We start from the raw sequence: 24,619 nt of genomic DNA, 5'->3' as shown, positions 1-24,619 counted from the left end.
TCACATCCTGGCCCCATCGCAGGTCCTTCTCTGACTGTGCAGAGCCTGAAAGAGCAGAATCCCAAGGACCACCAGGACCGAGCCAGCCATGCCCATCCGGATGAGATTCTCCACGGTGTAATCCTGGGGCTGTGAGGCTGCAAATTGTGGACACAGAGGTCAGAGGTCAGGGCAGACCCAAATCCCCCAGGATCCCTGCATGTCCACCCAGGGCACCTGCTCCCTGGACAGGACTTCACTGTGTCCAGTCCTTCACCGAGGAGATTCCCTAGTCCCTCCCCAGGGTCTGAGCTGTTTGTGATGGGCTGATGGTCTCAGATGCTCCTGAGAACCACAGACCAAGAGTAGGAAGGGTGAAGCGTTGAAGAGAGCCGAGCCTTTGCCCTGGCTCCAGGTCCTCCTGTCCTGTTCTCATGACGTGGCTTTCTGCAGATCCTGCAGGAGCCTGTCCCTGCTGGGGCAGCTCCCTCTGTCTCCTTGGTGGATCCGCAGCCTCTCTATGCTCTGTGAGCTCAGAACTTGTGTCTGAGTCACGTTGGAGCCATGTTTAGCTGAGACCCAAGAGCTCAGGATCAGAGAGAACAATGGTCTCTGAGTCCAGAAACTCGTTTGTGCTGTGTGCTCCCTGCTCAGTCTTGGACAGAGGACCAGGCAAGCTAATTCCTGGAGATGAGATCCCCCTGATTGAGCAGCTGAGGACTCAGGTCCAGGGCTGAGGGGTTAAACCTCAGGGCTCCTGGGGGTCAGGAGCACAAGGGGTGAATGTCTGCACTGCCCCACTCTGTTCATATAGTCAGAAAGAACTGCAATGCAATATTACACACATAGACGTACACAAATAAATATGGATATATTCTGAATGGTGGTAAAGTCAGTGATGTATAAAACAGCAGTTCTACTTCTTAGAAGTGTAAACTTATGTAGAATAAACAATAAAAATGCAAAACCATACCAATTAATATGAATGTTTGAATTAGAGTTGAAATAAACATATGTAAATATATAATGTATATAATAAGAGATGCATATCCACGTGTTCATATTATAAGAGATAAATCCATAACTGCATATATGCATATACTTGAAGCAAGAGATTTGGTGTGCAATTTGGGAATTAAGAAGAGAATTTCTTCCTATTTGGTTAGATGTAAATTGGGGTGGGGGGGTACTGGGGGTGGAACCCAGGGGCTTTTCTACCTCCGGGCTATATTCCCAGACCTATTTTATACTTTATTTGAAAACAGGGTCTCACTAAGTTGCTGAGAGCCTCACTAAGTAGCTGAGGCTGTTTTTGAACCTGTGCGATCCTCCTGTCTCAGTCTCCCAAGCCCGGGAATTACAAGCATGTGTCACCATGCCTGGCTAGATATAAATTTTATCAGTAAGTCACAAGAAATTGAAAAGCAATTGGAAGGAAGAGAATCCTAAGTTAGTATAAAATAAAATTCATTCACTCAAACCAGCTGCTCTCCTATACTTATTATTTCAAAACACAGGAATCAGCTGGGCATGGTGGCGCACGCTTGTAATCCCAGCATTCGAGAGGCTGAAACCGGAGTATCGCGGTTCGCGGACAGCCTCAGGTACTTAGTGAGGCCCTCTGCAACTCAGTGAGACCCTGTTTCAAAATAAAGAATAAAAGCCTGGCGTGGTGGCGCATGCTTGTAATCCCTGCGCTTGGGAGGCGGAGACAGGAGGATCGCGCAGGTTCGAAGCCAGCCGAACTGGCTTAAGAGACCCAAATAAAATAAAAACACAAAAAATAGGTCTGGGAGTGTAGCCCGGAGGTAGAAGGGCTTCCAGAAACCCCAGTACCACCACCAAATAAAATAAAATAAACAAAATAAAGAATAAAAATAGGCCAGGGTATGTGGCGCGGAGGTCAAATGCCCCTGGGTTCCATCCCCAGACCTGCAAAACAAACAAACAATCAAAACACAGGAATCAGAAATCTTACTAGCAAATTATTAAAATAGTTAATATGAATGTACTCTATTTTACAAACAAAATTGAAAATATTTCTAAATATTATCTATAAACCTCAATGTTAAGTACCTTGGATAAAAATCTTGATACCAAGAAAAAATATTATTCTGTATAATTCCTGTATTCGTGTAATCTAGTCCCTGGAATATAGGAGTAGAATTATTTACATTTAAACCCTAAATCCCAATATCTCACACTTAGTTCCCATTTTTAAATGTTTTCTGGAGAGAAACTATACACAAGTGTAACCCAAAAGTCAGAAAAAAACACATTGAAGTTTACTGGGAATTAGCAGGGCACTGGTTTCCTGCCGCAGGTGCACAGCCCTCCTTAATCCAGGTGAGCACTGAGCACAGAGGCAGCCAGGTGAGTCGTACCCAGGGCCTGGGATGCTTCTCTCTAAGTCAGCGTATGTTTTGATGCTCAGCCACAATCTTATGATGAGGCTTGACTCAAAACTATGATTCTCCTGTCTCAGCCTCCGAAGACCTAGGATTATAAGCACAGGCCACCATGCCTGGCTTGATATTCTTATTTTGTTTTTGTTTTAGTTTTTCTTTATTGGTACTGGGGATGGAACCCAGGAGCATTCGACCTCTGAGCCACACCTCCAGCCCTATTTTTTATTCTTTACTTTGAAACAGGGTCTCACTAAGTTGCAGAGGGCCTCCCTAAGTAGCTGATGCTGTCCACAGTCCTGCAATCCTCCTGTCTCATCCTCCCAAATTACTGAAATTACAACCATGTCAAAGTCCTGCTTTATATGTTCTTTTTTTTTTTTTTTTTCGTGCGGGCCTGGGGATGGAACACAAGGGCATTCGACTTCCAAGCTATACCCCCTGCCCTATTTTTTATTCTTTATTTTTAAACAGGGTCTCACTGACTTGTGGAGGGCCTCACTAAGTAGCTAAGGCTGTCCATGAACCACGATCCTCCAGTCTCAGCCTCCCAAATGCTGGGATTACAAGCGTGCGCCACCACGCCTGGCTTGATATGTTCTTTATATAATATATTCTTAAAATAAAAATCTAGGGGACTCTGGGCCTGGGGCCGGAATGCGCGTAGCACGCCAGACCCCTGTAGAAGCCGGACACAGTAAGACGCTGGGTCCCGGGCAGGGGTCGCGCGGGGCACGCAAGCTGGGGCCCGGTCGTGGGACTCTGGGTCCCGGGCCGGAACACGTGTAGCACTCCAGACCCCTGGAGAAACCGGGCCCAGTACCCTGGGTCCCAGGAGGGGGTCACGCGGGGCACGCCAGCTGGGGCCTGGGTCGCGGGACTCTGGGCTCGGGGCCGGAACGCATGTAGCACGCCAGATCCCTGGAGAAACCAGGGTCCCGATTAGGGGTCACGCGGGGCACGCCTCCCGGGGCCTGGGTCGTGGGAGTCTGGGCTCCGGGCTGGAACGTGCATAGCACGCCAGACCCCTGGAGAAACCAGGCCCAGTAACCTGGGTCCCGGGCGGGGGTCACGTGGGGCACGCCAGCCAGGGCCCAGTCACGGGACTCTGGGCCCTGGGCCGGAACGAGCGTAGCACGCCAGACCCCTGGAGAAGCCGGGCACAGTAAGACGCTGGGTCCCGGGCGGGGGGTCGCGCGGGGCACACAAGCCGGAGCCCAGGTCGCGGGACTCTGGGTCCCGGGCCGAACTGCACGTAACACGCCAGACCCCTGGAGAAACCGGGCCCAGTACCCTGGGTCCCGGGCGGGGTCGCACGAGGCATGCCAGCCAGGGCACGGGTCGCGAGACTCTGGGCCCTGGGCCGGAACGCGCATAGCATGCCAGACTCCTGGAGAAACCGGGCCCAGTACCCTGGGTCCTGGGCAGGAGTCACGTGGGGCACGCCAGCGGCGGCTCGGGTCGCAGGACCCTGGGCCCCAGGCAGAGTAGTGCAGAGCACTCTGGACCCATGGGGAAACCGACTGGGTCATAGTGCTACTGAGTGCCTGATCCCACTACCTCCTCAAAACACATATACTGTCTTCTCTTATTAAAAAAAAAAAAAAAAAAAAAAAAAAAAGGAAAAGAAAAAAAAATATGGGAGAGGAGTTAAGAAAGCTGTTGCAGATGCCAGGACACTGAAGATGCAGACAAAACTTATCTAAATGCACTGGAACTTATGGAAAAATTCCCCTTGAAGGAGGACTGCTGTTTCTCTATATTGTTAAGAATCTTGGACATCACCTGTAAGGAGAGAGTTTAGCGGAGACCAAGGAGAAAGGCGGTGTTGAAAGCGGTCTCCGCAATGGCAGTGGAGACTTGTATTCAGGAGAAGCAGAAACCGGATCCTACCAACCTTATTTTTTGGAGAAATTACACCAAATGTCGAATGCTACCGTCACGCATGCTTAGGAACACTGGACAACATTTAGAGTGGAAAAAGAGCCTGGGAAGGATTTGAAATGGTGGAGGCAGTGGCAATGGCAGTGGCCAGTACTCAGGGGAGGCAGAGATCTGATACATCACACCTGGAACCTTTGAAATAATAACCCCAGAGACAGTGATCAGAGCCTGCTGAGGGGTTAGGCTGGTGCCGGGGCCAATGGCCAACATTGGAGCCTGCCGTGAGGCAAGACCACTACTGGGGCCTCCGAGGCTGAGATTGGAGCCTGCTGAGGGGTTAGGCCAATGCTGGGGCCAGTGAGGCCGGGCCCAGAGCCTGCCGTGAGGCAAGGCTGGTGCTGGGGCCTTCAAGGCTGGGATCAGAGCCTGCTGAGGGGTTAGGCCAGTGCCAGGGCCAGCAAGGCCAGGATCAGAGCTCACCGTGAGGAAAGGCCGGTGCTGGGGCCTCCAAGGCCTATATTGTAGCCTGCCGAGGGGTTAGGCCAGTGCCGGGGCCAATGGCCAGCATCAGAGCCTTCCGTGAGGCAAGGCCACTACTGAGGCCTCCAAGACTGGGATTGGAGCCTGCCGAGGGGTTACACCGATGCTGGGGCCAGCGAGGCTGGGATCGGAGTCTGCTGAGGGGTTAGGCCGGTGCTGGGGCCAGCGAGGCTGGCATCGGAGCCTGCCGTGAGGCAAGGCTGGTGCTGGGGCCTCCGAGGCCAGGATAAGAGCCAGCCGAGGGGTTAGGCCGGTGCCGGGGCCAGTGGCTGGCATCGGAGCCTGCCATTAGGCAAGGCCGCAATTGGGGCCTTTGAGGCTGGGATCGGAACCTGCCAAGGGGTTAGGCAATGCTGGGTCCAGCGGTCAGCATCGGAGCCTGCCGTGAGGCAAGGCCGGTTTTGGGGCATCCGAGGCTGGATCGGAACCTGCCGAGAGGTTAGGCCGGTGCTGGGGCCAGCGAGGCTGGGATCGGAGCCTGCCATGAGGCAAGGACAGTGCCGGGGCCAATGGCTGGCATCGGAGTCTGCCATGAGTCAAGGCCACTACTGCAGCCTCCGAGGTCAGGATTGAAGCCAGCTGAGGGGTTTGGCCTCGGTGGAGGCCAGTGAGACGAAAATCGGAGCCTCCCATGAGGCAAGGCCGCTGCTTGAGCCAGCGAGGTCTGGATCAGTCCACCGGGTAGCCAGGCCACTACTGGAGCCGTCAAGAGTGGGATCGGTACTTGCAACGCGGCATGCACAGAGAAATATCGCAGAAAATATAAATCAGACGCTTCCCCTAAGCAGCAATAACTGGGAGGAAAGGGGCAACAGGAAGAGGTTGAGCTATAGAAAGGGCCCTATAGTGAAGCAACTAATGTGACCAATCAGAGGGTATGGAATAGTGGAGGACGGAGCCTCTTTAAAATGCAGGAGGTACATAAACAAATGTATCAAAGTTAATCACCAAAGAAGCATGGGATGGAGGGAGGGGGAGGGAATGGGATGGGGGCTGGATGAGGGCTAATTGAATGATGTGTGCTTGTATATCCTCTCAAGTCTTGTACTCCAATGTGATTGATATATGACTACAATACACCAATTAAAAAAATAAAAAAAATAAAAAAACAAATAAAAAATAAAATGGGAAAAAATAAAAATATAAAAACCAAAATACCATTGATTTCAGTATTGTCAGGACACTGGTATAAAGGAATGTGTCTTTTTACTAGCCATGCTAGGGATCGAACTCAGGGCCCTTTTAAGGAGCACACTTAGGGCTTTGTCTTTCTTTGTTTGTCCATTTGTTTGTATGTTTTGGTGATGGGACTCAGGAGCTTCTTTTTTTTTTTTTTTTTTTTTGGTGATACTGGGGATGGAATCCAGGGGCCTTCTATCTCCAGGCTACACTCCCAGACCTATTTTATATTTTTTTTAATTTGAAAACAGGGTCTCTTAAGCTAGCTGAAGCTGGCTTCGAACCTGCGTGATCCTCCTTTCTCAGCCTCCCAAGCCCGGGGATTACAAGCGTGCGCCACCACGCCTGGCTTATTTATTTATTTATTTATTTATTTATTTATTTATTTATTTTTACGGTACTGATCATGGAACCCAGGGACATTCTACCTCTGAGCTACACCCCCAGCCCCATTTTTTAGTCTTTATTTTGGAACAAGGTCTCACTGGTTGCAAATGGCCTCACTAAGTAGCTGATGCTGACTATGAAACACGATTCTCCTGTCTCCACCTCCCAAATGAGGGGATTACAAGCGTGGGACACCATGCTCGGCTCAATTTTATTATTTTGAAATGGGTTGAGGAGAATCTCACTACTTGCTGAGACTGTCTGACCAAAGGTTCAGGTGCCTTCCCAGTCCTTGGGCAGGAATGACAGATGGATGGGGAATAAAGCTGCTTAAGTGAGCGTCTGTGTGTGCAGGGCCCGGGCTGGGTCCACCTTCCTCACCTCCTGCCCCACAGGTATACAGCAAGGGATGCCACCCACTCAGTTACAGACCTGAAAACTGAGACTCAGAAAAGGGGTCACCTCTGGGTCCCCAGCAGGAAGCAGCAGGGCTGGGGATGAACCCAGGAGTCTGACTTCAGCCTCCTTCATGCTTCAGAGCTGAGCCCTGAGCTGCAGGGAAACATCAGGAAACCCCTGACTGGTCCTGCGCCCCCTCCCCTGTACAATGTCTCCATCACTGGGCAGAGACAGGCCTGATGCAGATTCAGGCCCTGGAGGCATCCCTGGGAGGCCTCTTCTCCCAGGAGGTCACAGCCAAGGTCAGCACTGAGAGCAACGGGAAGGTCTGTGCAGGGCCTCTCCTCTACACTTGGAGAAACTGAGGCCCAGAGGAAGGGACATGACTAAGGCAGCAGCTGCATGGGAGGCTGCACCCACCTCACACTCAGCCCTGCCCCCAACCCAACTACAGCCCTACACTCACCACTTAGGGGTCTTGACTCCATAGGGGTGAGGGCTAAGGCTGGGTACCCTGATGGCCAGGTCAGTCAGCTACTGCTTCCACCAGGCTGGGCCCCAACATGTCCCTCTGCCTGACCCCTCCCTACGCAGCTCAGCTCTGAGCCCCTGGGAACCTGGGGTCCCAGCCCACGTCTCTCCCTGAATGCCAGGCCTGTGGACACAAGCCCAGCTGAGGCTGTAACAGACTTAGATGGATGAGTGTGTGTCCAGGCAGCCTGAGGTCACTGGATTCTCTGGACAGAGACCTTGAGCCTCATCAAGTTTGGAAATAGACTCTGAAGTTGGGGGCTGAGACCCAAGAGGATCGTGAAAATGAGGACCAGAAGAGGGTGAGAGGCTGGGCTGCCCTGGGACCCCTGTCTCTGCTCACTCTCCTGCCTCTGCCCTGTGGCCTCCCAGTGACCTCTCTGCTGCCCACCTGGCCTGTTCTTCATGCCAGTGATGGGGGGGGGTGCACACATCATAGAGGACTCTGCTGACCCTGCCCCTCACAGGGAGAATCCCCCTCTGGCTGAACCTCCCTGGGCTCCCTGGACACCCCTGGAGGGCAGGGGAGCCAGGGCTCAGGGCTGCTTCCTCCACCCCTGCCCCTCCCCTGCTGTCTGCAGGTCTCTGTCTCCCACACCTGGGTCTGGCTCAGAGCTCAGGCTCCCATCTTCCTCTCACCTGGGGCTGTCTTGAGGACAAGCCTCCCACTTGCACCCTGCTTGGTGCCAGGACTGTGGGAAGAAAAGACTTGCCCTTCTTACCTGAGACCTGGAGCTCCAGCGGGTCACTGGGGTGTGACCAAACCTGGGGTTTGTCACCATGATAGCCGTAGCATCTGAATGTCTGTCTGTGGCTGGGGCTCACAGCTCCCACATCACCCCCAGGTCTGGCAGTGAGAGGGGACACCCTGAGAGCAGACCCCTCCCTGAGGGCAGAGCCTGGGGCTGGGGTCCCCAAGTGTCTTCTCACCTGTCACCACCAGCTCCAGGGGGTCACTGGGCTCTGACCACCCAGCAGGGCTGTGATAGTAACAGTGATATCGCCCTGCCTGGCGCTCTGTCACAGAGGTGATGGAGAACTTGGCCTTGTTCCCGGACTTCAGGGGGGTCTGTGATTCCCGGGGTGATGGGCTTCTCTCTTCAGACAGATGGTGCATCTGGGCCTCCAGGGGCCCCTCACACCACATGGTCACTGTGCTCCCCAGGGAGATCACAGAGCCAGGCTCAGACCAGAGCCGGGACTTGGGGAGGGTCCCTGCACGGAAGTAGCAGGGGAGGTGGGTCAGTTCTGAACAGGGGCACCGTGAAGGTCACACATGGGGATGACACAGAAGCAGGTCCCTGAGCAGCAGAAGGGCTGCAGGAGCCACGTGAAGACCCGTCTCTGTTCTGGACCCCCCGGCTCCCATTCACCGTCTCCCCATTTTGACATCTGGTCTCAGGGCCTCCTGCTCTTGGCCCCAGTGGGCTCAGGAGTCCTGGTTCCCCTCACTCCATGGGACACCCAGGCTCTCCCGGAACATGTCAGGTCATATGTCACTCAAGGAAATTTTGGGGCCTCCTCACCTGGAACCAAGACCTCCAGGGGGTCACTGGATTCTGACCACACTTGGGGAAAGTTCCTGGAATAGCCATAGCATCTGAACGTCCAATTGCGTCCGGGGGTCACAGGGCCCACATGGAACAGGGCCTGGACCCCACCATTGGGGTCTTGCTGTGAGTCCAGGGTCCGGGAGAGCTTGTGTTCTCCTCCCTCAGTCAGAATGAACCTGTCAGATTTCAGCTGTGAGCTACACTGGAGGGTCACATTCTCTCCTGAGGCCACCACTGGGCTGGGCAGGGCTGAGAGCCTGGGTTTGCTGTAGACTCCTAGGAGAGGAGAAGGCAGTGAGTTATATGGGCTCACACCTCCCACGTTAACCCCAGGACTGGCTGTGAGAGGGGACTTCCCTGAGAGCAGACCCCCTCCCTGAGGGCAGAGCCTGGGGCTGGGGTCCCCACGTGTCTTCTCACCTATCACCACCAGCTCCAGGGGGTCACTGCGCTCTGACCACCCAGCAGGGCTACGATAGTAACAGTGATATCGCCCTGCATTGTGGTCTGTTATGTATGAGATGAAGAACTTGGCCTTGTTGCAGGCATCCAGTGGGGTCTGTCTGTCCCAGGGCTCAGTCTTTCTTTCTCTATGCAGGAGGTACTCCAGGGGCCCCTCACACCAGATGGTCACTTGCTGCCCACGGGTAATCACAGAACTTGGCTCAGCCCACAGCCTGGGCTTGGGGAGGGTCCCTGCAAGGAGATCAGAGGCTGGGTCCCAGCACCTTTCCCCTCAGACCCCAGCTCTCAGCCCAGGACCCTCCAGTCCTCCCCAGCATCATCCCATCACCCCACTGCCCACAGTAGACCCTCGTCTGTAGTGAGGGTCAGAGACTTGGGACACTGGAGATACACTCACCTGCCTGCACTGGGGTCCTGGGGCCCAGACTCAGCCCTGGAAGAGAGTTCCCTGTGAAAGGTTTGCCCCGGGGCCTGGGAAGCTCCTGTCTTCCCCAGAGCCACGGATCTTGTGGGGTTCTACTGGACCAGAGCCTGGCTGTGGAGTTGAGCCTCCCCAGAACAGGGTGTCCCCTTCCCTCCCCTCCCCAGGTCTCACCGAGGCAGAGCAGGGTCATGAGGGTGGTGGTCATGGCGTGTCCTCCCAGTGGTCTGGTGTGCAGAGGGTGTAGGCCACTGTGCTGGCCCGGAAGGACAGACAAACAGGTTATGGCCACTTGGAGGCTGGGTTCTCTTAGTCATGTGGTTATCACATCAGCAGCCTCACAGAAAGAGGAAGTACTTCCCAGCAATCTCTTGGTCTCCCTAGGGCGATGGCTGAGATGGGCTCAACCTCTTTGCAGACCCTTCACATGGAATGTGGTTCCTCCCACCTCATTCTTTATCTGCCTGTCTGTCCTGAATGTTGACCAGGACTTAGTGGCAAATGCACTGGTGCTTCCTGAGCAGCTCTTTTCAGGTGAAGAGACTAAATGCCTGTCCTTCCTTTCAGAGCCTCCCCATGGTCCTTCCCCTCCTCAGCCCGTCAATCTGCACAGAGCTGTGGGGTCCCACCATGGCCAGTCATCAGCCCCGCCCTGGAGATGCTGCGGGGCAGATTCAGGCCCTGCTGCAGGTGGACGCAGAGCAGCAGAGACGCTGAGCACTGGCGCGCAGCTCACCTGGAGCTCCGTCCCGGGTGAGCACAGGGACAGGTGCAGGGAGGCAGGATGGAAACTGGCTCTTGTCCTGGCTCTGCCTCTGGGTGTCCTCTGCTGAACAGGCCCCTGTGTGGGCTTCCTCTTCTCAGTAAGGATCCCACCCCCTCCCTGGAAACAGACTTCTGAGTCCTTCTGGCCTCCTCGCTGGCACTGTTTTCTTGGGCAGGGCTGTCCTGATTGCAGTGGGGCTGCCGCCTTCTTCTTCTTCTTCTTCCTTCTTCTTCTTCTTCTTCTTCTTCTTCTTCTTCTTCTTCTTCTTCTTCTTCTTCTTCTTCTCCTCCTCCCCCTCCCCCTCTCCTCCTCCTCCTCTTCCTCCTCCTCCTCCTCCTCCTTCTTCTTCTTCTTCTTCTTCTTTTTCTTCTTCTTCTTCTTCTTCTTCTTCTTCTTCTTCTTCTTCTTCTTCTTCTTCTTCTTCTTCTTCTTCTTCTTCTTCTTCTTTTTATTCCAGACTGGTGATTGAACCCAGGGGCATTTTACCCCTGAGCTGTAACAGGGTCTCACTAAGTTGCAGAGGGCCTCACAAGTTGCTGAGGCTGGCCATACACCACCACGCCCGGCTGCTGCCTTCTATTTAACGCCAGTTTTTCCTTTCCCACCCACATGTCTTTAGCATCTGTATCTAGTCTCAGCCTCAGCTTCCTCATTTGGAGGCTGTTGTCCTGCACCTCAGTCCCCAGAATCGTGGGTCAGTGGTGCCTGAGACACAAGAGGCTGAGCCATGGTTAATTTCCCAACCCCAGTAAACATGGATCCTGAAGCTGAGTGTGGTAGCGCACACTTGTAATCCCAGCAATTGGGAGGCTGAGACAGAAGGATCGCGGTTCGTGGCCAACCTCAGCTATTTAATGAAGCCCTTTGCAACTCAGTGAGACCCTGTTTCAAAATAAAGAATAAAAGTAGAGCTACGGATGTAGCTTGGAGGTAGAATGTCCCTGGGTTCCATCCCCAGTACTGCAAACAAACAAACAAACAAACAAACAAACAAAAACATGGTTGTGGGATGTGAGAAGCTCTGGTGTTGGACAGTGTTTATGCCCACTGCAGGGCCCTGCATCTGGGCATGATGCTGCCTGCCTGTAATCCCAGTACTTGGGAGGAGGATCAAGGTTTGAGGTCAGCCTCAGTAACTTATTAAGACCAACAACTTTCCAAGCCCCTGTTTAAAAAAAAAAAAAATCAATGCGCCTGGGGATGTAGTTTGGTGGTAGAATAGCCCTGGGTTCAATCTCTAGCACTAAAGGACAAAAAGAAAGAAAAAAAATTCAAGCAGGCAGCAAATTGAGTTAGAGATAGAGCCTGAGTGACCATCTGGGCTCAGAGAGGGCGGGTCAGGGCCCCTCACCTGAGACCCTGAGCTCCCTCAGCCACCTCCCGCCTGGGATGCTCTGGGAGCTCAGCTACATGGAGACCTCAAGGAGGCATGAGGGATCAGAGCGCAGGGAGCTTCCAGCAGTGCCCTGGGCCAGACCCCCTCCCTGCTGTGCGGAGCTCTGCTCCTGGGGACCAGCCTGGACCATGGAGGCGCTTGCTGATGTCCAAGAGCTGTTGTGCTCGTGAGCTCTCCATCCCTGACACAACAGCTCAAATGGATCCATTTGGAGGAGGAACACTAAATCTGGCTCAGAGCTGCAGAGGTTGAAGTGAGGAGGCTGGGCCCTGGTGCTCTGGTGGTGTGGAGGCAGCTCACCATGGTGGATACAGAAGGAGGAGCCAAGTTCTCACCTCATCATTGACAGGAAACCAAGACAGAGGTCAGCCAGGGTCCACACCCCTTCAAGGCATGCCGCGGTGACCTTCCTTCCTCTAGGCCTTTCCTCCTAAGGACCCACCACCTCCCCTAGGGCCACAGCTGGTGACCAAGCCCTTGGCATGTGGCCGGATTCATAGCGTCCATCTTAGCCCCAGAAAAACCCCAGGTCTGCCTAAGGCGCTGAACACGCTCCCTTGTTTTTCTTCACAGCCCTGCTTCCCTCAAACACAAGTGACCAGAGCGAGCTCAGAGGGAAGGGTGGGAGGTGAAGGCCCTGTGTCCCGTGAGCAGCCTCAGCATTCTGTGCAGGCAAAGCCCAGTGAGTCCATTTGTTGACAACTTGTGTTGAGATAGTATGTCCTGGCATCTGCCATTTGTAATCGCTCCACTCTCCCCAAGTCTCTAAACTTGATCAGTCCCTTTCTTCCACTTCCAACCTGTGCAAAAAGTTCCACAAGTGCTAACAGTTGTACAAATCAAAGAGCCAATATGAGATCCAGAGGGCTGAGTGTGGACAGAAAACCCTGCATCCCTAGAGCGAAGCTGTGCCCCAGCCTCTCCTCCCACTCAAGGGCACTTCCTCAGGACGGAGGTGGAGGCGGCAAAGCTTGGGTCAGGTCTAGTGCAGGTGCCAAGACCAGATTCTGCTCGGAAGCATCTTGCTGCTCCTGCTCACTGATGACTGGGAGTGGGGAGGAGGAGGATTCTGGAGAAAGGAAGGGAGTGTGATGGGGCAGACCCTGCATGGAGCAGGTCCTCTGCAACAGGCCCCCTTCAGAGAACAAGAGAGTCCTTGTTCTTTGTGAGAGCACCTTATCCTCTGCTGGAGAGGGGGTGTCTTTGTCCAGGAAATTGATGCTATTGAGTTTAGTGAGTAGAATGTCCCGAACCTCCAGTATAGCCCCAGAGTCTGACCCCAGTGTTCCCTCTTCCAAGGACAATGTCTAGTTTCTCACCAGGCTCCCTGTTGGCTTCATGGGGACCTGGACTCTGTGTTGGACCCTCTGGACAGGGGCTGGACAAGGGGGCTTTAGATTTCCTTAGCTGTGACCAGGTTCTCCAGGGCATCCCAGTGTGGTGAGCATGGAAAGGGGTCGTGGGTCTGGGAGACACAGCAACTGTACATCCTGTGAGTCGCAAGCACAGGACTGGGGGTGAAGGTATTATTGAAACATCCACTCAGGACCACAGGTGGAGGGTTCTGAGCCTTGGGAATAGTTTGACTGGAACAAATTTAAGGTAGGATTGACTATGTAGAGACTTGTCTCACCTAGGGAGCCCGGCTGATGGAAATTGCTTGTGGTGTCCATCTGGGAAGCAAGGAGACATGGACTCATCATGTCACCAGGTCACCTGGCCAGAAAGAGTCCTGGAGGGACAACCTCAGCAGAGGTGACCTGACCCCTGTGGACCCATCCCCCCACGGCTGCGCCTGGTCTCAGAGCGTGGCCTGGGCAGCTCAGCCTGGGCCTAGCAATCGTGAACTCAGCTTCCCGAGGTCTCCCTCCTGCAGCCTGGCCTCTGCACCACCTCATCTTCATGATGGGACTTCCCATCATGACCCTTGCCTGACATCCCTCTAGCAGTTACCACCACAGAGGGGGTTGGTGAATTTGGGGCACGCTGCCCCTTCTGAAGGACAGCATGTGGGAGCCCAGCACAGGTGCAGTGTGAGCAGGATGTGGTGGCCACAGCCAGGTTCACACCTGCACAGCGCTCTGCCTCCTCAGCCCACAGCCCAGTGGCCAGCTGCCCCGCACCCCAAGATGTGGGACCAGTAGGGGAAATGTCAGAGGAGACCAGATGCCACACATCTGGTGCTTTCAGGATGGATTCTGATTTTGACTCATCTCTTCTGTTACTTAAACCAGATTCTTTGTTCAGCTGAAGAAGTGGAGAATTAAGAGCATTCATTAAGGAATGTAGTGATGGCAAACAGCAGGATATGTGCGCGCAAGTACTGAATGAAGTTAAAGAGGGAGGTAAAAACACCAACTGGGTTATCAGATTGCTGCTTTATTTGGAAAGCCAGCACCCCCTGGGGAGTCAACAAGCCATGCCTGGAGAGTCCCTTGCATAGTCCTGGTTGGCCAGCTGAGTCACACCTGGCGGGGCAGAAGTGCTGGGTTTTAATTGGGAGGGGTGTTGGGGGGTGAGGCTAAGCCTGGGAACATAGATTCTCTTGCGACATCTGGAGCCTCAAGATGCCTGGGATCTCACAATGCCTGGGATGTCGTGATGCCTGGGGTCGCGCAGCACCTGGATTCACGTGATATCTCTGCTTCTAGCTTTCAGGGTTCCGCCTCCTGTCCTGCTGCGAGGTCACATGGGGGGAACCCGACCTATCAAGTACAAGAGAGAGTAGGGACTTTAGAGGTGCTAGGTAAGAAAGAGGGGACCAGTCTCAGTAAGTCAAGAACACAGTATAATATATATATATATAATTTTTTTTTTGTGGTACTGGGGGTGGAACCCAGGGGCTTTTTACCTCTGGGCTACTCACCCAGCCCTATGTTATAATTTATTTGGAAACAGGGACTTACTAAGTTGCTGAGAGCCTCACTAAGTAGCTGAGGCTGGCTTGGAACTTGTGTGCCTCCCAAGTGCTGGAATTATAAGTATGCACCAATATGCCCGGTTTGTGATTTTTTTTCTTTTTTTTTATTGAGGTACTGAGGATAAAACCCAGGGGCATTCTACCTCTGAGCTATGTCCCCAGCACTATTTTTTCTTTCTTTCTTTCTTTCTTTCTTTCTTTCTTTCTTTCTTCCTTCCTTCCTTCCTTCCTTCCTTCCTCTATTCTCTTCTCTTCTTTTCTTTTTTTTCTCTCTCTCTCTCTCTCTCTCTCTCTCTCTCTCTCTCTCTTTCTTTCTTTTTTTTTTTTTTTGCAGTACTGGGGATGGAATCCACGGGCAATCTACCTCTGAGTTATACCCCCAGCCCGATTTTTTATTCTTTATTTTTAAACAAGGTCTCACTGAGTTGCAAAAGGCCTCACTAAGTAGCTGATGCTGGCCACGAACTGTGATCCTTCTGTCTCAGTCTCCCAAATGCTGGGATTACGAGTGTGTGCCACCATGCCCGGCTTCACAATGAAATTTTATTTATTTTTTATTTTTTGCGGTACTGGGGTTCCTGGCAGCTCTTCTATTTCTGGGCTACACTCCCAGACCTGTTCTATAAATTTTTACTTGGAAACAGGGTCTCTTAAGCCAGCGCAGGTGGCTTCGAACCTGCGCAATCCTCCTGTCTCCATCTCCCAAGCGTGGGGATCACAAATGTGCGCCACCACGCCCGGCCACAATGTAACTTTAAATCAATATTCAATGCCTTTGCCAAATTTTGAGAGTTGGTAGCCATGAAGGTGGGGCCATTGTCAGAACCCAAAGTGAGGGGCAACCCAAACCTAGAAATGATCTCCTGAACTACCTTTTTAGTAAGGATGGTGGAGGTCTCACCTCGCATGGTAAATGCCTCTACCCACCCTGTGAAAGTGTCTACAAGCACGTGGTTGGTCAGATCTCAGTAAAGTCTAGTTCCCAATGTTCATCAGGCACATTTTCCAAGGTACGGACTCCAAGTGGGGACTGATGTCTCCCTCTTTGTTTCACCTGTGTATAAATGGGGCATCTGCTGGAGACCAGGTCTTTTACCATCAAGTCCAGTTTAGGGATATAGTACCTGGATCTGAGAAGTTCACTGGATTTTGTTTCCCCTTGGTAAGATGTCTGGTGGAATCAGGCTATTAGCTCTCTTCCCAAGGTTGCAGGGAGGACAGGCCTTCTGTCAGGGAGTACTCATCACTCCTTTCTGTTTCTGGTTGTCCCTTCCTGCTGTGTCCAGCTCCTTCCTCAAGGACACATACAGGGCTTAAGGGCAGGTTTGGCTCCGGCATTGCTATCAGGACACATACAGGGCTTAAGGGCAGGTTTGGCTCCGGCATTGCTATCAGGACCTGGAGGGGCCCCACGGGTTCTAGGGCCACCTCGCGAGCTGCTTGGTCAGCTGCATGGTTGCCTCTGGGGTGATGGCTTTTGCAATGAACAATGGCTACCTTCATGGGGAACCAAACTTCCTTTAACAGGGACAGAATTTCACCTGTTTTTGATTTCTTGTCCTCCAGATGTGAGGAGCCCTCTATCCTGGTATAGAGCACCATGAACATGCATTGTTGCAGAGGCATATTGGCTGTTGTTGTAGGTGGTGATAGCCTTTCCCTGTCCCCAGCAGAGTGTCTGGGTCAGGGCTATGAGTGAAGCTTCTTGTGCAGATGTTCCCTGGCTGAGGAAGTGGGCTCACACGGTTTCCTGTTTAGTAACCACAGCGGACCCTGCATACCTGATTTCATCCTGGACACAGCTGCTTCTGTTTGTTACAACATTGTCTGCATCAGCCAAGGGGTCATCAGTCAGGTCCAGGACTGGATCAAATTATTGCCTCTGTGCAGTCTTTCCTGTGGCCCCTGGTTCTGCATCTGCTGCTGGGTGATGGTTCTTAGAGGTTTCTGGAGCACCGAGCCAGCTGCTCCTGAGTCTATCAGGATACGAATAGGAGTGTCCCCATTGTTTACTTTTATGATGGGCTCCTGGGGGTTTAAGGGGACGGGCTCCTAGCCCTGCCAGTCTTTTTTGAAGTTGAGGAAAGTGCATTTGTCCTTCTTTTCTCCCCTCTGAAGGCATTTATTAATCATTATTTTTAATGACCCCTTTGCTTGCAATAAGCATATTGATCCTTTTTATCCTGAAGCATCGGGGTCTATCAGAGTCAAAACACAGTGGAGCCCCCAGAGGTGCTCCAGAAACCCAGAAGAAGACTCCTGGGGGTCTCGTATGACCTCGTTGACCTTAGAGAGGTTTGTGAGTCTCCTTTCTGCCACCTTTATGCCTCCCAATAATAACTGGTGGTAGTTGTCCAAAGTCTCCCTACCGCTGTCCAAGTTGGGGTCCCAGTCAGGCCTCTGGGATGGGAACACAGGTCTAACCCGCACTTCGCTGTCTGCCAGAGAGGCAGTTCCTGGTCCTAGGGCAAGTTTCTTCCTTTCCAGTTTAATTTCATCCCACTCCTCTTGCATGAAGAGGGTGGCCAGGAGCTGTTGGCAATCATCCCAGGTGGGCTAATGGGTATAGAAAACAGTCTCAAGAAGACTAAAGAGTCCCTAGGTTTTTGAGAGAAAGGGAGATTTTGGGATTTACAGGTCACTGGTGGAGAACGAGAAGGAAACATAGACCATGAAAGGGTGATGCCCCTCCCTGTTGGTCTGCAGTTCAGCTCCTGCAGGGGTGAGGGCCTCATAAAGGGTGAGAACAGGCTGAGCGCTTGCTGTGCCTCTCCAAACATGAAATTGCCTTGGTTCTGAGGTGGGGATACTCCTGGTGGAGGACGTGGAGTCCTCCCCCAGGGATGCCCCGACTGCAGTCCCATTAGGGGGATGACTGGGTGCATAAGGTTAGGAATATCAAGGTCCAAAGGTGGAACTTTCCAGTTGATACTGACCTCCTTAGAAGGACTTGGTTCCCGAAGGAGAGGGCACAAGCCTTAAGTCATGGGGGTGGGTGCTAGAGGAGAAATAGCCGATGATCAATGTAGGGGAACTTGTCTGGGTGCCCAGGGTTTCCTGTGACCACATTTCTAATGGCTCACACAGTTTCCAGGACAGAGTTCCCTCATCCAGCTAGACCTCATCAAATGAAGGCCAATCAATTTCACAGAATGTCTGGAGTTTCCCAGCTAACAAGTGAATTCCATAATCACTTTTAGCCTGGAAACCATATTCCAAATGTTTTATCATGCATTTTGGGGTGGAGGGGTCTTGAAACGACTGTTTCTCATCCCCATATTTTGTCCAATTCGAGTTTTACTTATTGCAGCTGGGCATGGTGGCATATGCTTGTAATCCCAGTGTTTGGGAGGCTGAGACAGGAGGATCATGGTTTGTGGACAGCTTTAGCTACTTGGTGAGATTCTTTGCAACTCAATGAGACCCTGTTTCAAAACTAAGAATAAAAAATAGGTCTGAAGGTATAACTCGGAGGTAGAATGACCCTGGGTTCCATCCTCAGTACCAAAAAAAAAAAAAAAAAGAAAGAAGAAAAAGAAAAAAGAAAGAAGAAAAAGAAAAGAAAAAAAGAAAAAAGAAACAGAATTTTACTTATCCTGGACAGAAAAATTAATGTTAGTAACAAGACAGACAACAGATATAAAAACACCGACCATCACACAGTTTATTACTCTCACACCCACACCAAAACTCTTAATGGAGGGTAGAGACAGCCAGGGATGTCTCACATGGATCCTTGGACACTGGGTCAGTGGCTGCGTCTAGCCTTCCCTAAAGTGTCTAGCCTAATGGGCACCCATTTCCAGGTTTACTTACCTCCAGAGGATTTCAGACACAGAAGACTTTCTTTTAGATGTAATTTTAGGCAGATCCCCTGCCACTCTACCAGAGGAGAGTTGAGACTGGGTTTCCTAAGGCCCTGGAGCATCTCAGGTGGTGCCTTCCCTAGGTGTCTGGTGTCGAGCCCCCTCGGCCCCGGCCTCTGGGATGGGCGGGGGTACTCCAGAGTCAAAGTCTCTGAAGATCTTGCTGAGGGCTCCAAATTGTACCAGTATTGGGGAAAGGTCTAAAAATGTGTTAATGTACCAGTATTGGGAAAGATTTCCAATTTTAAAAATGTATCTTTGGAAGTAAAGAAATCCAGGAGTGTCAGGAAAAAAGGGCCTTTTTACATTTCTAAAGAGAGACAAACTGCCTCAAGGATGGGAGAAAATCCCAGATCCCAGATAAGCAACTTAACACATTTTGGGAGTGTAACAAAAGGTGTGGGGTCTGTGCCGGAGACAGAGCTGCCCCCCTGCCTCAGAGCAGATACTTGGGCTAGGGCAGCATATCTACATATCAAAGGACCTGCCTCAGACTTGGTTGGGATAAGAACACTCAGCATGCAGGGACTTTTAGTGAATTCATTTGAAACACCCCCCTGTGCCATTTCTGAATGGCATGGGGCTTTAACTGTCTTCTGCATTTCTATCTTTTTAATAAACTTCTTTAACTCTTCAGCAAGTATCTGAGCTATGTATACTTATCATTAGCTCAGGACAAGAACCCGCAGTTTTTCTGTTTGTGTGGTTGTATTGGGGGAATTATTTCTCTCCTCACACACCAAAACATATTTCACCATAACATAAATATTATAGGGTGACCACCAGAAAAGACCACTCAGACTTTAAGCCAAATAGTTTTTATTAGCTGGCCAGTGACTAGACTCCAGGGTGTTTAGTCCTGAGTGCAGCCCCTGAGCCGTTTTTCAGGGATCTTTTTATACATCAAAACCTCAAGCTCAAGCCGGGCATGGTTACGCAGGCTTGTAATCCCAGCACTTGGGAGGCTGAGACAGGAGGATGACACAGGTTCAAAGCCAGCCTCAGCTACTTAGTGAAGCTCTCAGCAACTTAGTGAGACCCCGTTTCCAAATAAAGAATAAAAATAGTTCTGGAAGTATAGCCCAGAGGTAGAAAAGTCTCTGGGTTCCACCCCCAGTAACACACACACACACACACACACACACACACACACACAAAAAAAAAAAAAAAAAAAAAAAACCCAACCAACCAACCAAACAAACAAAATTAACCTCAAGCTCAGGAGCCAGGCATGGTGTCACAAGTTTGTAATTCCAGAATTTGGGAGGCTGAGACAGGAGGATAGCGGTATAGCCAGCTTCAGCAACCCTTTGCAACTCAGTGAGACCCCGTTTCAAAATAAAGACTAAAAAGTAGGGTTGGGGGTGTAGCTCGGAGGTAGAATACCCCCTGGGTTCTATCCCAAGTAACAAACAAACAAACAAACAAAAGCAAAAAGCCCACTGCCACGGCTTCGTCCCACTTGGAGTCTGCCGTGCTCCCGCACGCATGACGTGGCATTAAATCTCTAGGAGATGAAGCCCTTGGAAGGGGGGGGGGTTGTCCCTGGTCAGAGGACTCCTTGCACTTAGGTGTTCCTTCCTAAGCTATTGTTCTTTTGGTAATGATTCTATTAACTTTTCATATACATGGCTCCGGAGATTCCAGAATCAGAACTCTGGGATAAATTTTCTGGTAAAATATGTCTGAGCCCTCAGACTTTCCCTGCCTTGCTCCAAGCTATAATAAAATTGGCTAAAGAAGACAGAGGGGAAAATGTGTCAGTAACATGCTGGTATAGTCAGAGCTTAGGTGCTGTGAAAGCATGTAGGTAGGCAAGGGGCTGTAGAGTTCCTTTCTATCTTTGACTTTCATTCTAATCATTAACCTATAGTAAAAGCCTCAGGACTCAGCTGAAACCATTAGCCCCAAAAACTACAATAGAGGCACCACCCGGCTAAGGAATAGGTATGTCAGAATAAAAGACAGCTATAGTAAGTGTGCAGGTATAAAGTTTTAGTGGTTATAAAGAAAGGAAATCTTGTGAGAATAAGAAAGCATTTTGTATGAAGTAAAGTTTATCCTAAGATTGTCCCAAAATGGGAAAGAAAGGACCAGGATAAAAAGCAGAAGGTTAAAAGCAAAGTTGCAGAAGGTTTGTGGTATGCATATGTGATGAAGATGGATTATTAAAAGAGGATGGTAGAGGCTAAAGGAATACATCTGACAATTAAATCTAAAAACTTCATGTTGCTTTTGGGCCCTGTCTGCTAAACTGTATTGTGAGTGTTGTTTCATAGAATTGAGGTTTTCAGACATCAGACGGTGTTACAGACAGAACCTGACAGACATCCATCGCAACCCTCTGGATCATCATAGATGTACACGACACGAATTCCCCCATGCCAACTACATGTATGAAAGCTGAAAGAGTTTAGGTTCTCATGGATATGGACAATTCCCGACAGTTTTTTTCAGCAGGTGTGCAAGTCAAATGGAAAGCAAGAGCTCAGTAACCCATGTCTGTCCCTTTTATTGTCCACCTTTTGATTATTTTAAGCATAGAAAGTTTCTAACAGCCTTTGTTTCTCTGCAGGTGCAAACTAAGCAGGAGTTACAGAAACCAAACAGGCATGGTACCTGGTGACAAACATTAGTTCTCAGGCTGACAAGCATTAATGGCTTGGGGTCACCTAGGGTAGCATCATGGCGGTGCTGAAGCTAAGGCCTAGGCTCACTTTATTACAGCGGGGACTCCTCAGCAGCCCTGACCCCACCTGTTTGGCATTGCCCTGGTGAAAGGTGCTTGGCATTGGCTCCACCCCAGTGACAGATCTCAGCCTGCGGGGCCCTAGTGGTTGTAGACATCCTTTGAAACCTAGGTGGAAAAGAAATGGGGGTTTCTTCTGAAGCCCCCAAGATGAAACGGGGGGTTTCCTGAGAAGAAACCTGGTGTTTCATCAAAGATGAAATAGAGTTTCTTGAAAAGAAACTTTGCATTTCCTTACTGGGTTCTTGTCTACAGGAGCGAAGAGTGACACCCACAGACTGCAGGAAGAGGAGTAAATGGTTTATTGGAAGCAGCAGGGAGTAAGGAAAGATGGCTGAACACCCCAAAGGGGCAGTCAGAACTCTGGGGTCCAGCAGTTGCCTTCAGGCCAATACTTGAGAGTAGCCCAAGCTGAATTGCCTTCAGTTGCAAGCTGCTTTCTTCCAGAGTTCACGCAATCTGCCAGAAAGGAATAGGGAAAGTGACAGAACACCTCTCGGGCTGTCGGGTCTCTGGTGTCCAGTAGCTGCCTTTAGGTCAGCTCAAGCCAATTGCTGTCAGTTGCAAACTACTTACCCCCAGGGTCCATGTGATCTGCCAGAAAAGAGGTGCAGGTGACCCCTAGGGGCCCTGGTCAGCCTTGATGTCCAGCCGAGGCCTTCAGGTAACTACCCGAGAGTATCCTGAGCCACGTGCCCTCAATTGCACTCTGCCTTTTCTCAAGGCTAACGCGACCTGCGAGAGAGAGAGAAAAGCTCCCCAAAGGGGAGGGGCTCCCCGAGAGGGAAAAACCCCATTTGGTGGCCAACTAGGGCCTTTGCCAGATGTCTGTGAGTCCTCTTTTGGGTTAGGGTGAGTTTGGGATCCTGGGAATTCTGGGAAGCAGCTCTCAGAATTTGCATAGGGTATTTGCAAGTCCTTTGAAGAGTCTTTTTTCAGGAGTGCCAGACTTTCTCTGGTGGTGGCTCCTGGGTTTGTTGATTAGTAAACTGGTGGCTTTGTGAAGCTTTGGTCCTTCTTATCTCTGAACCTTGGCCCCTCGCCCCTCAGAAAATTAGGTTTTTCTCTACCGAGGCCTTTTCCCTATCTGCCTATTTCCTTTCTATCTCCTCAGAAGCCTCCTTGTTCTGGGGCTCTGTGGGTGTCTGCCGGGAGGGCCTGCTCTCTGAGGCTGTGAGCTGACGTTTGCAGCTTCCTGCAGCCTGCGTGGCACCTTGCTTGCGGCTTTCCTGGAAGGGTGTTTCTCGTTGCTGGTACTTCCACCTTCCTTGGGTCTCCACTGGGATTCACTTTCAGAGCTCTACTACACACTGAAAGGTAGAAAATAGAGTTAGGGAGTTTAGGAGGGAGGTAAAAACACCAATTGGGTTATCAAAGCCTGCTGCTTTGTGCAGACCCAACTCCGGGGAGTCAGCCGGCCATGGGGAAAGGGAGCAACGGGCCACGCGTCTGGAGAGTTGCGCATACTCCTGATCCGCCGCCTGAGTCACGTGGTGGATGAGAGGCACCGATGTTTTATAGGCATGCTGATTCTCTCCCGATATCTGTAGTCTCGTGATCTCAAGTATGTCATCTGTAGCCTCGCCATATCTCTGCTTCTGGCTTCAGGGGTTCCGCCTCCTGTTCCTGCTGTGGGGAAGTGGAGGGACCTGACTTATCATACACCACCTCATTAGCCACTTCCCCAGGGGCTCTGACCCTAGGGCAAATTTCTGCCTGTGCCCCAGATTATATTTTGGAATCTTGGTAGAAACCAGCTGGATCCATTTTTCTCACTTACAAAACCAGCATCAAGACTTCCGGGAAGATGGCGACTGAGAAAAGCGGGGCTTAAGAGCCCCGCTAACAACCAATTTCCATTACCACAAAACCAGCGCCTTTCATAGCCAGAAAACACCATCACCAGAAAAACAAAAAAACCACCAGGCTCCAGAGAGAAAGCGGTCTGAGAACAGAGCTCAGGGCCACAGAGGAGACACAAGCGCCCGAGGACGCGGCAGCAGCGCCATACTGCTGGCGGCAGCGGCATACTCAACGGACGGCTACAGCAAGCCGAGGTGAGCCGCTGCGGAACAGCCAGGTGGGATCTTTCGGCGCAGACAGCATTTAAAGCTCCCAGTGGCTGAGTTCAGCACACGCTGCAGGGATTCAGAGTGGAAATCAAAACCAGAGAAGAAAAAATACGCCAGCTTCACGGCCGAGGGCGAGGCAGCGGCGCCATATTGCCACCGGCGGCAGCAGCAGCAGGGAATTCACCGAGTCCAGTACAGCTACATCTGTGTACTCAAGAACAGTGAGTCAAATTGCGGGCCACAGAGGAGAAATCCCAGTACTGTACCCCCTGGGACTTGACCCAGGGAGGGGGTGGCGGTGGCAGAGATATCACACCATAGGAGAACGTGCAACTGGCACCCCCCATAGTTTAAAGCAGCCTCTATCGACTCCCTGGGTCGGAGACTCTGTGATACAACCCAGTAAAGGAGTAGTGGGGTCTGAGATAATACAGACTCGAGATCCAGAGCACCTTAAGTGAAGCCATAGTGACCCAAGGGAAGAACCCAGAGAAGGCACAAACCTCCGAAATCATGGGAAAGAGGAATAACACTGGAGTAATGAATGCACACAACCCCACAACATCAGAACCCGATAAAACAGAAAATCAGAGATTTCTAGAAGATCAAATCAGGAAAATAACTGTAGAAATAATAGAGGTGCTTCGAAAAGAACTCAGAGAGAGCCAAAAAGAGATAAAGGATGCAATTAATGAAGTAAAGGCCTCAATTCAAAGAACAAACAACCGATTAGACCACATGGAGAACAGAATCTCGCTCTTAGAAGATGAGCAATCCAAAAATGAACGCATAGTTTTTAATCTAGAAAAAAATATCCGACAGCAGGAATCTGACATTGAAGAAATATGGGCCCATCTTAAGAGAGCTAACCTAAGAATAATTGGAATAGAGGAGGGAAAAGAAGGTGAAACCAAAGGGATCAACAATCTCTTCAAGGAAGTAATAGCAGAAAATTTTCCAAATATAGAGCAAGAGGTTGATACACAGATCCAGGAAACTTATAGAACTCCCTTTAGACAGGATCGGAGAAGAGGATCCCCACGCCACATAATTGTCAAAATGACCAATGTGGAAGCCAAGCAGAAAATCTTAAAGGCAACAAAAACA

At 51.1% G+C, this 24,619-nt stretch overlaps 1 protein-coding gene across 1 annotated transcript; it reads right to left on the bottom strand.

Annotated features, from left to right (window-relative positions):
• On the bottom strand, positions 1-9,951 carry LOC308268613 (leukocyte immunoglobulin-like receptor subfamily A member 5; the record flags this gene model as incomplete). Its single annotated transcript, XM_080703723.1, has 5 exons — positions 1-137; positions 8,831-9,133; positions 9,278-9,553; positions 9,720-9,755; positions 9,918-9,951. 5 exons carry the CDS (start codon positions 9,949-9,951, stop codon positions 1-3), a joined length of 786 nt encoding a protein of 261 aa, XP_080559849.1.
• Positions 9,952-24,619: the final 14,668 nt, after the last annotated feature.

Source organism: Muscardinus avellanarius (genome assembly GCF_963383645.1).
Source record: "Muscardinus avellanarius genome assembly, chromosome: 10".
In the NCBI taxonomy this organism is placed as follows: domain Eukaryota; kingdom Metazoa; phylum Chordata; class Mammalia; order Rodentia; family Gliridae; genus Muscardinus; species Muscardinus avellanarius.
The sequence above is the reverse complement of the archived record's forward strand: the minus strand, read 5'-3'. Positions and strand labels throughout refer to the sequence as shown.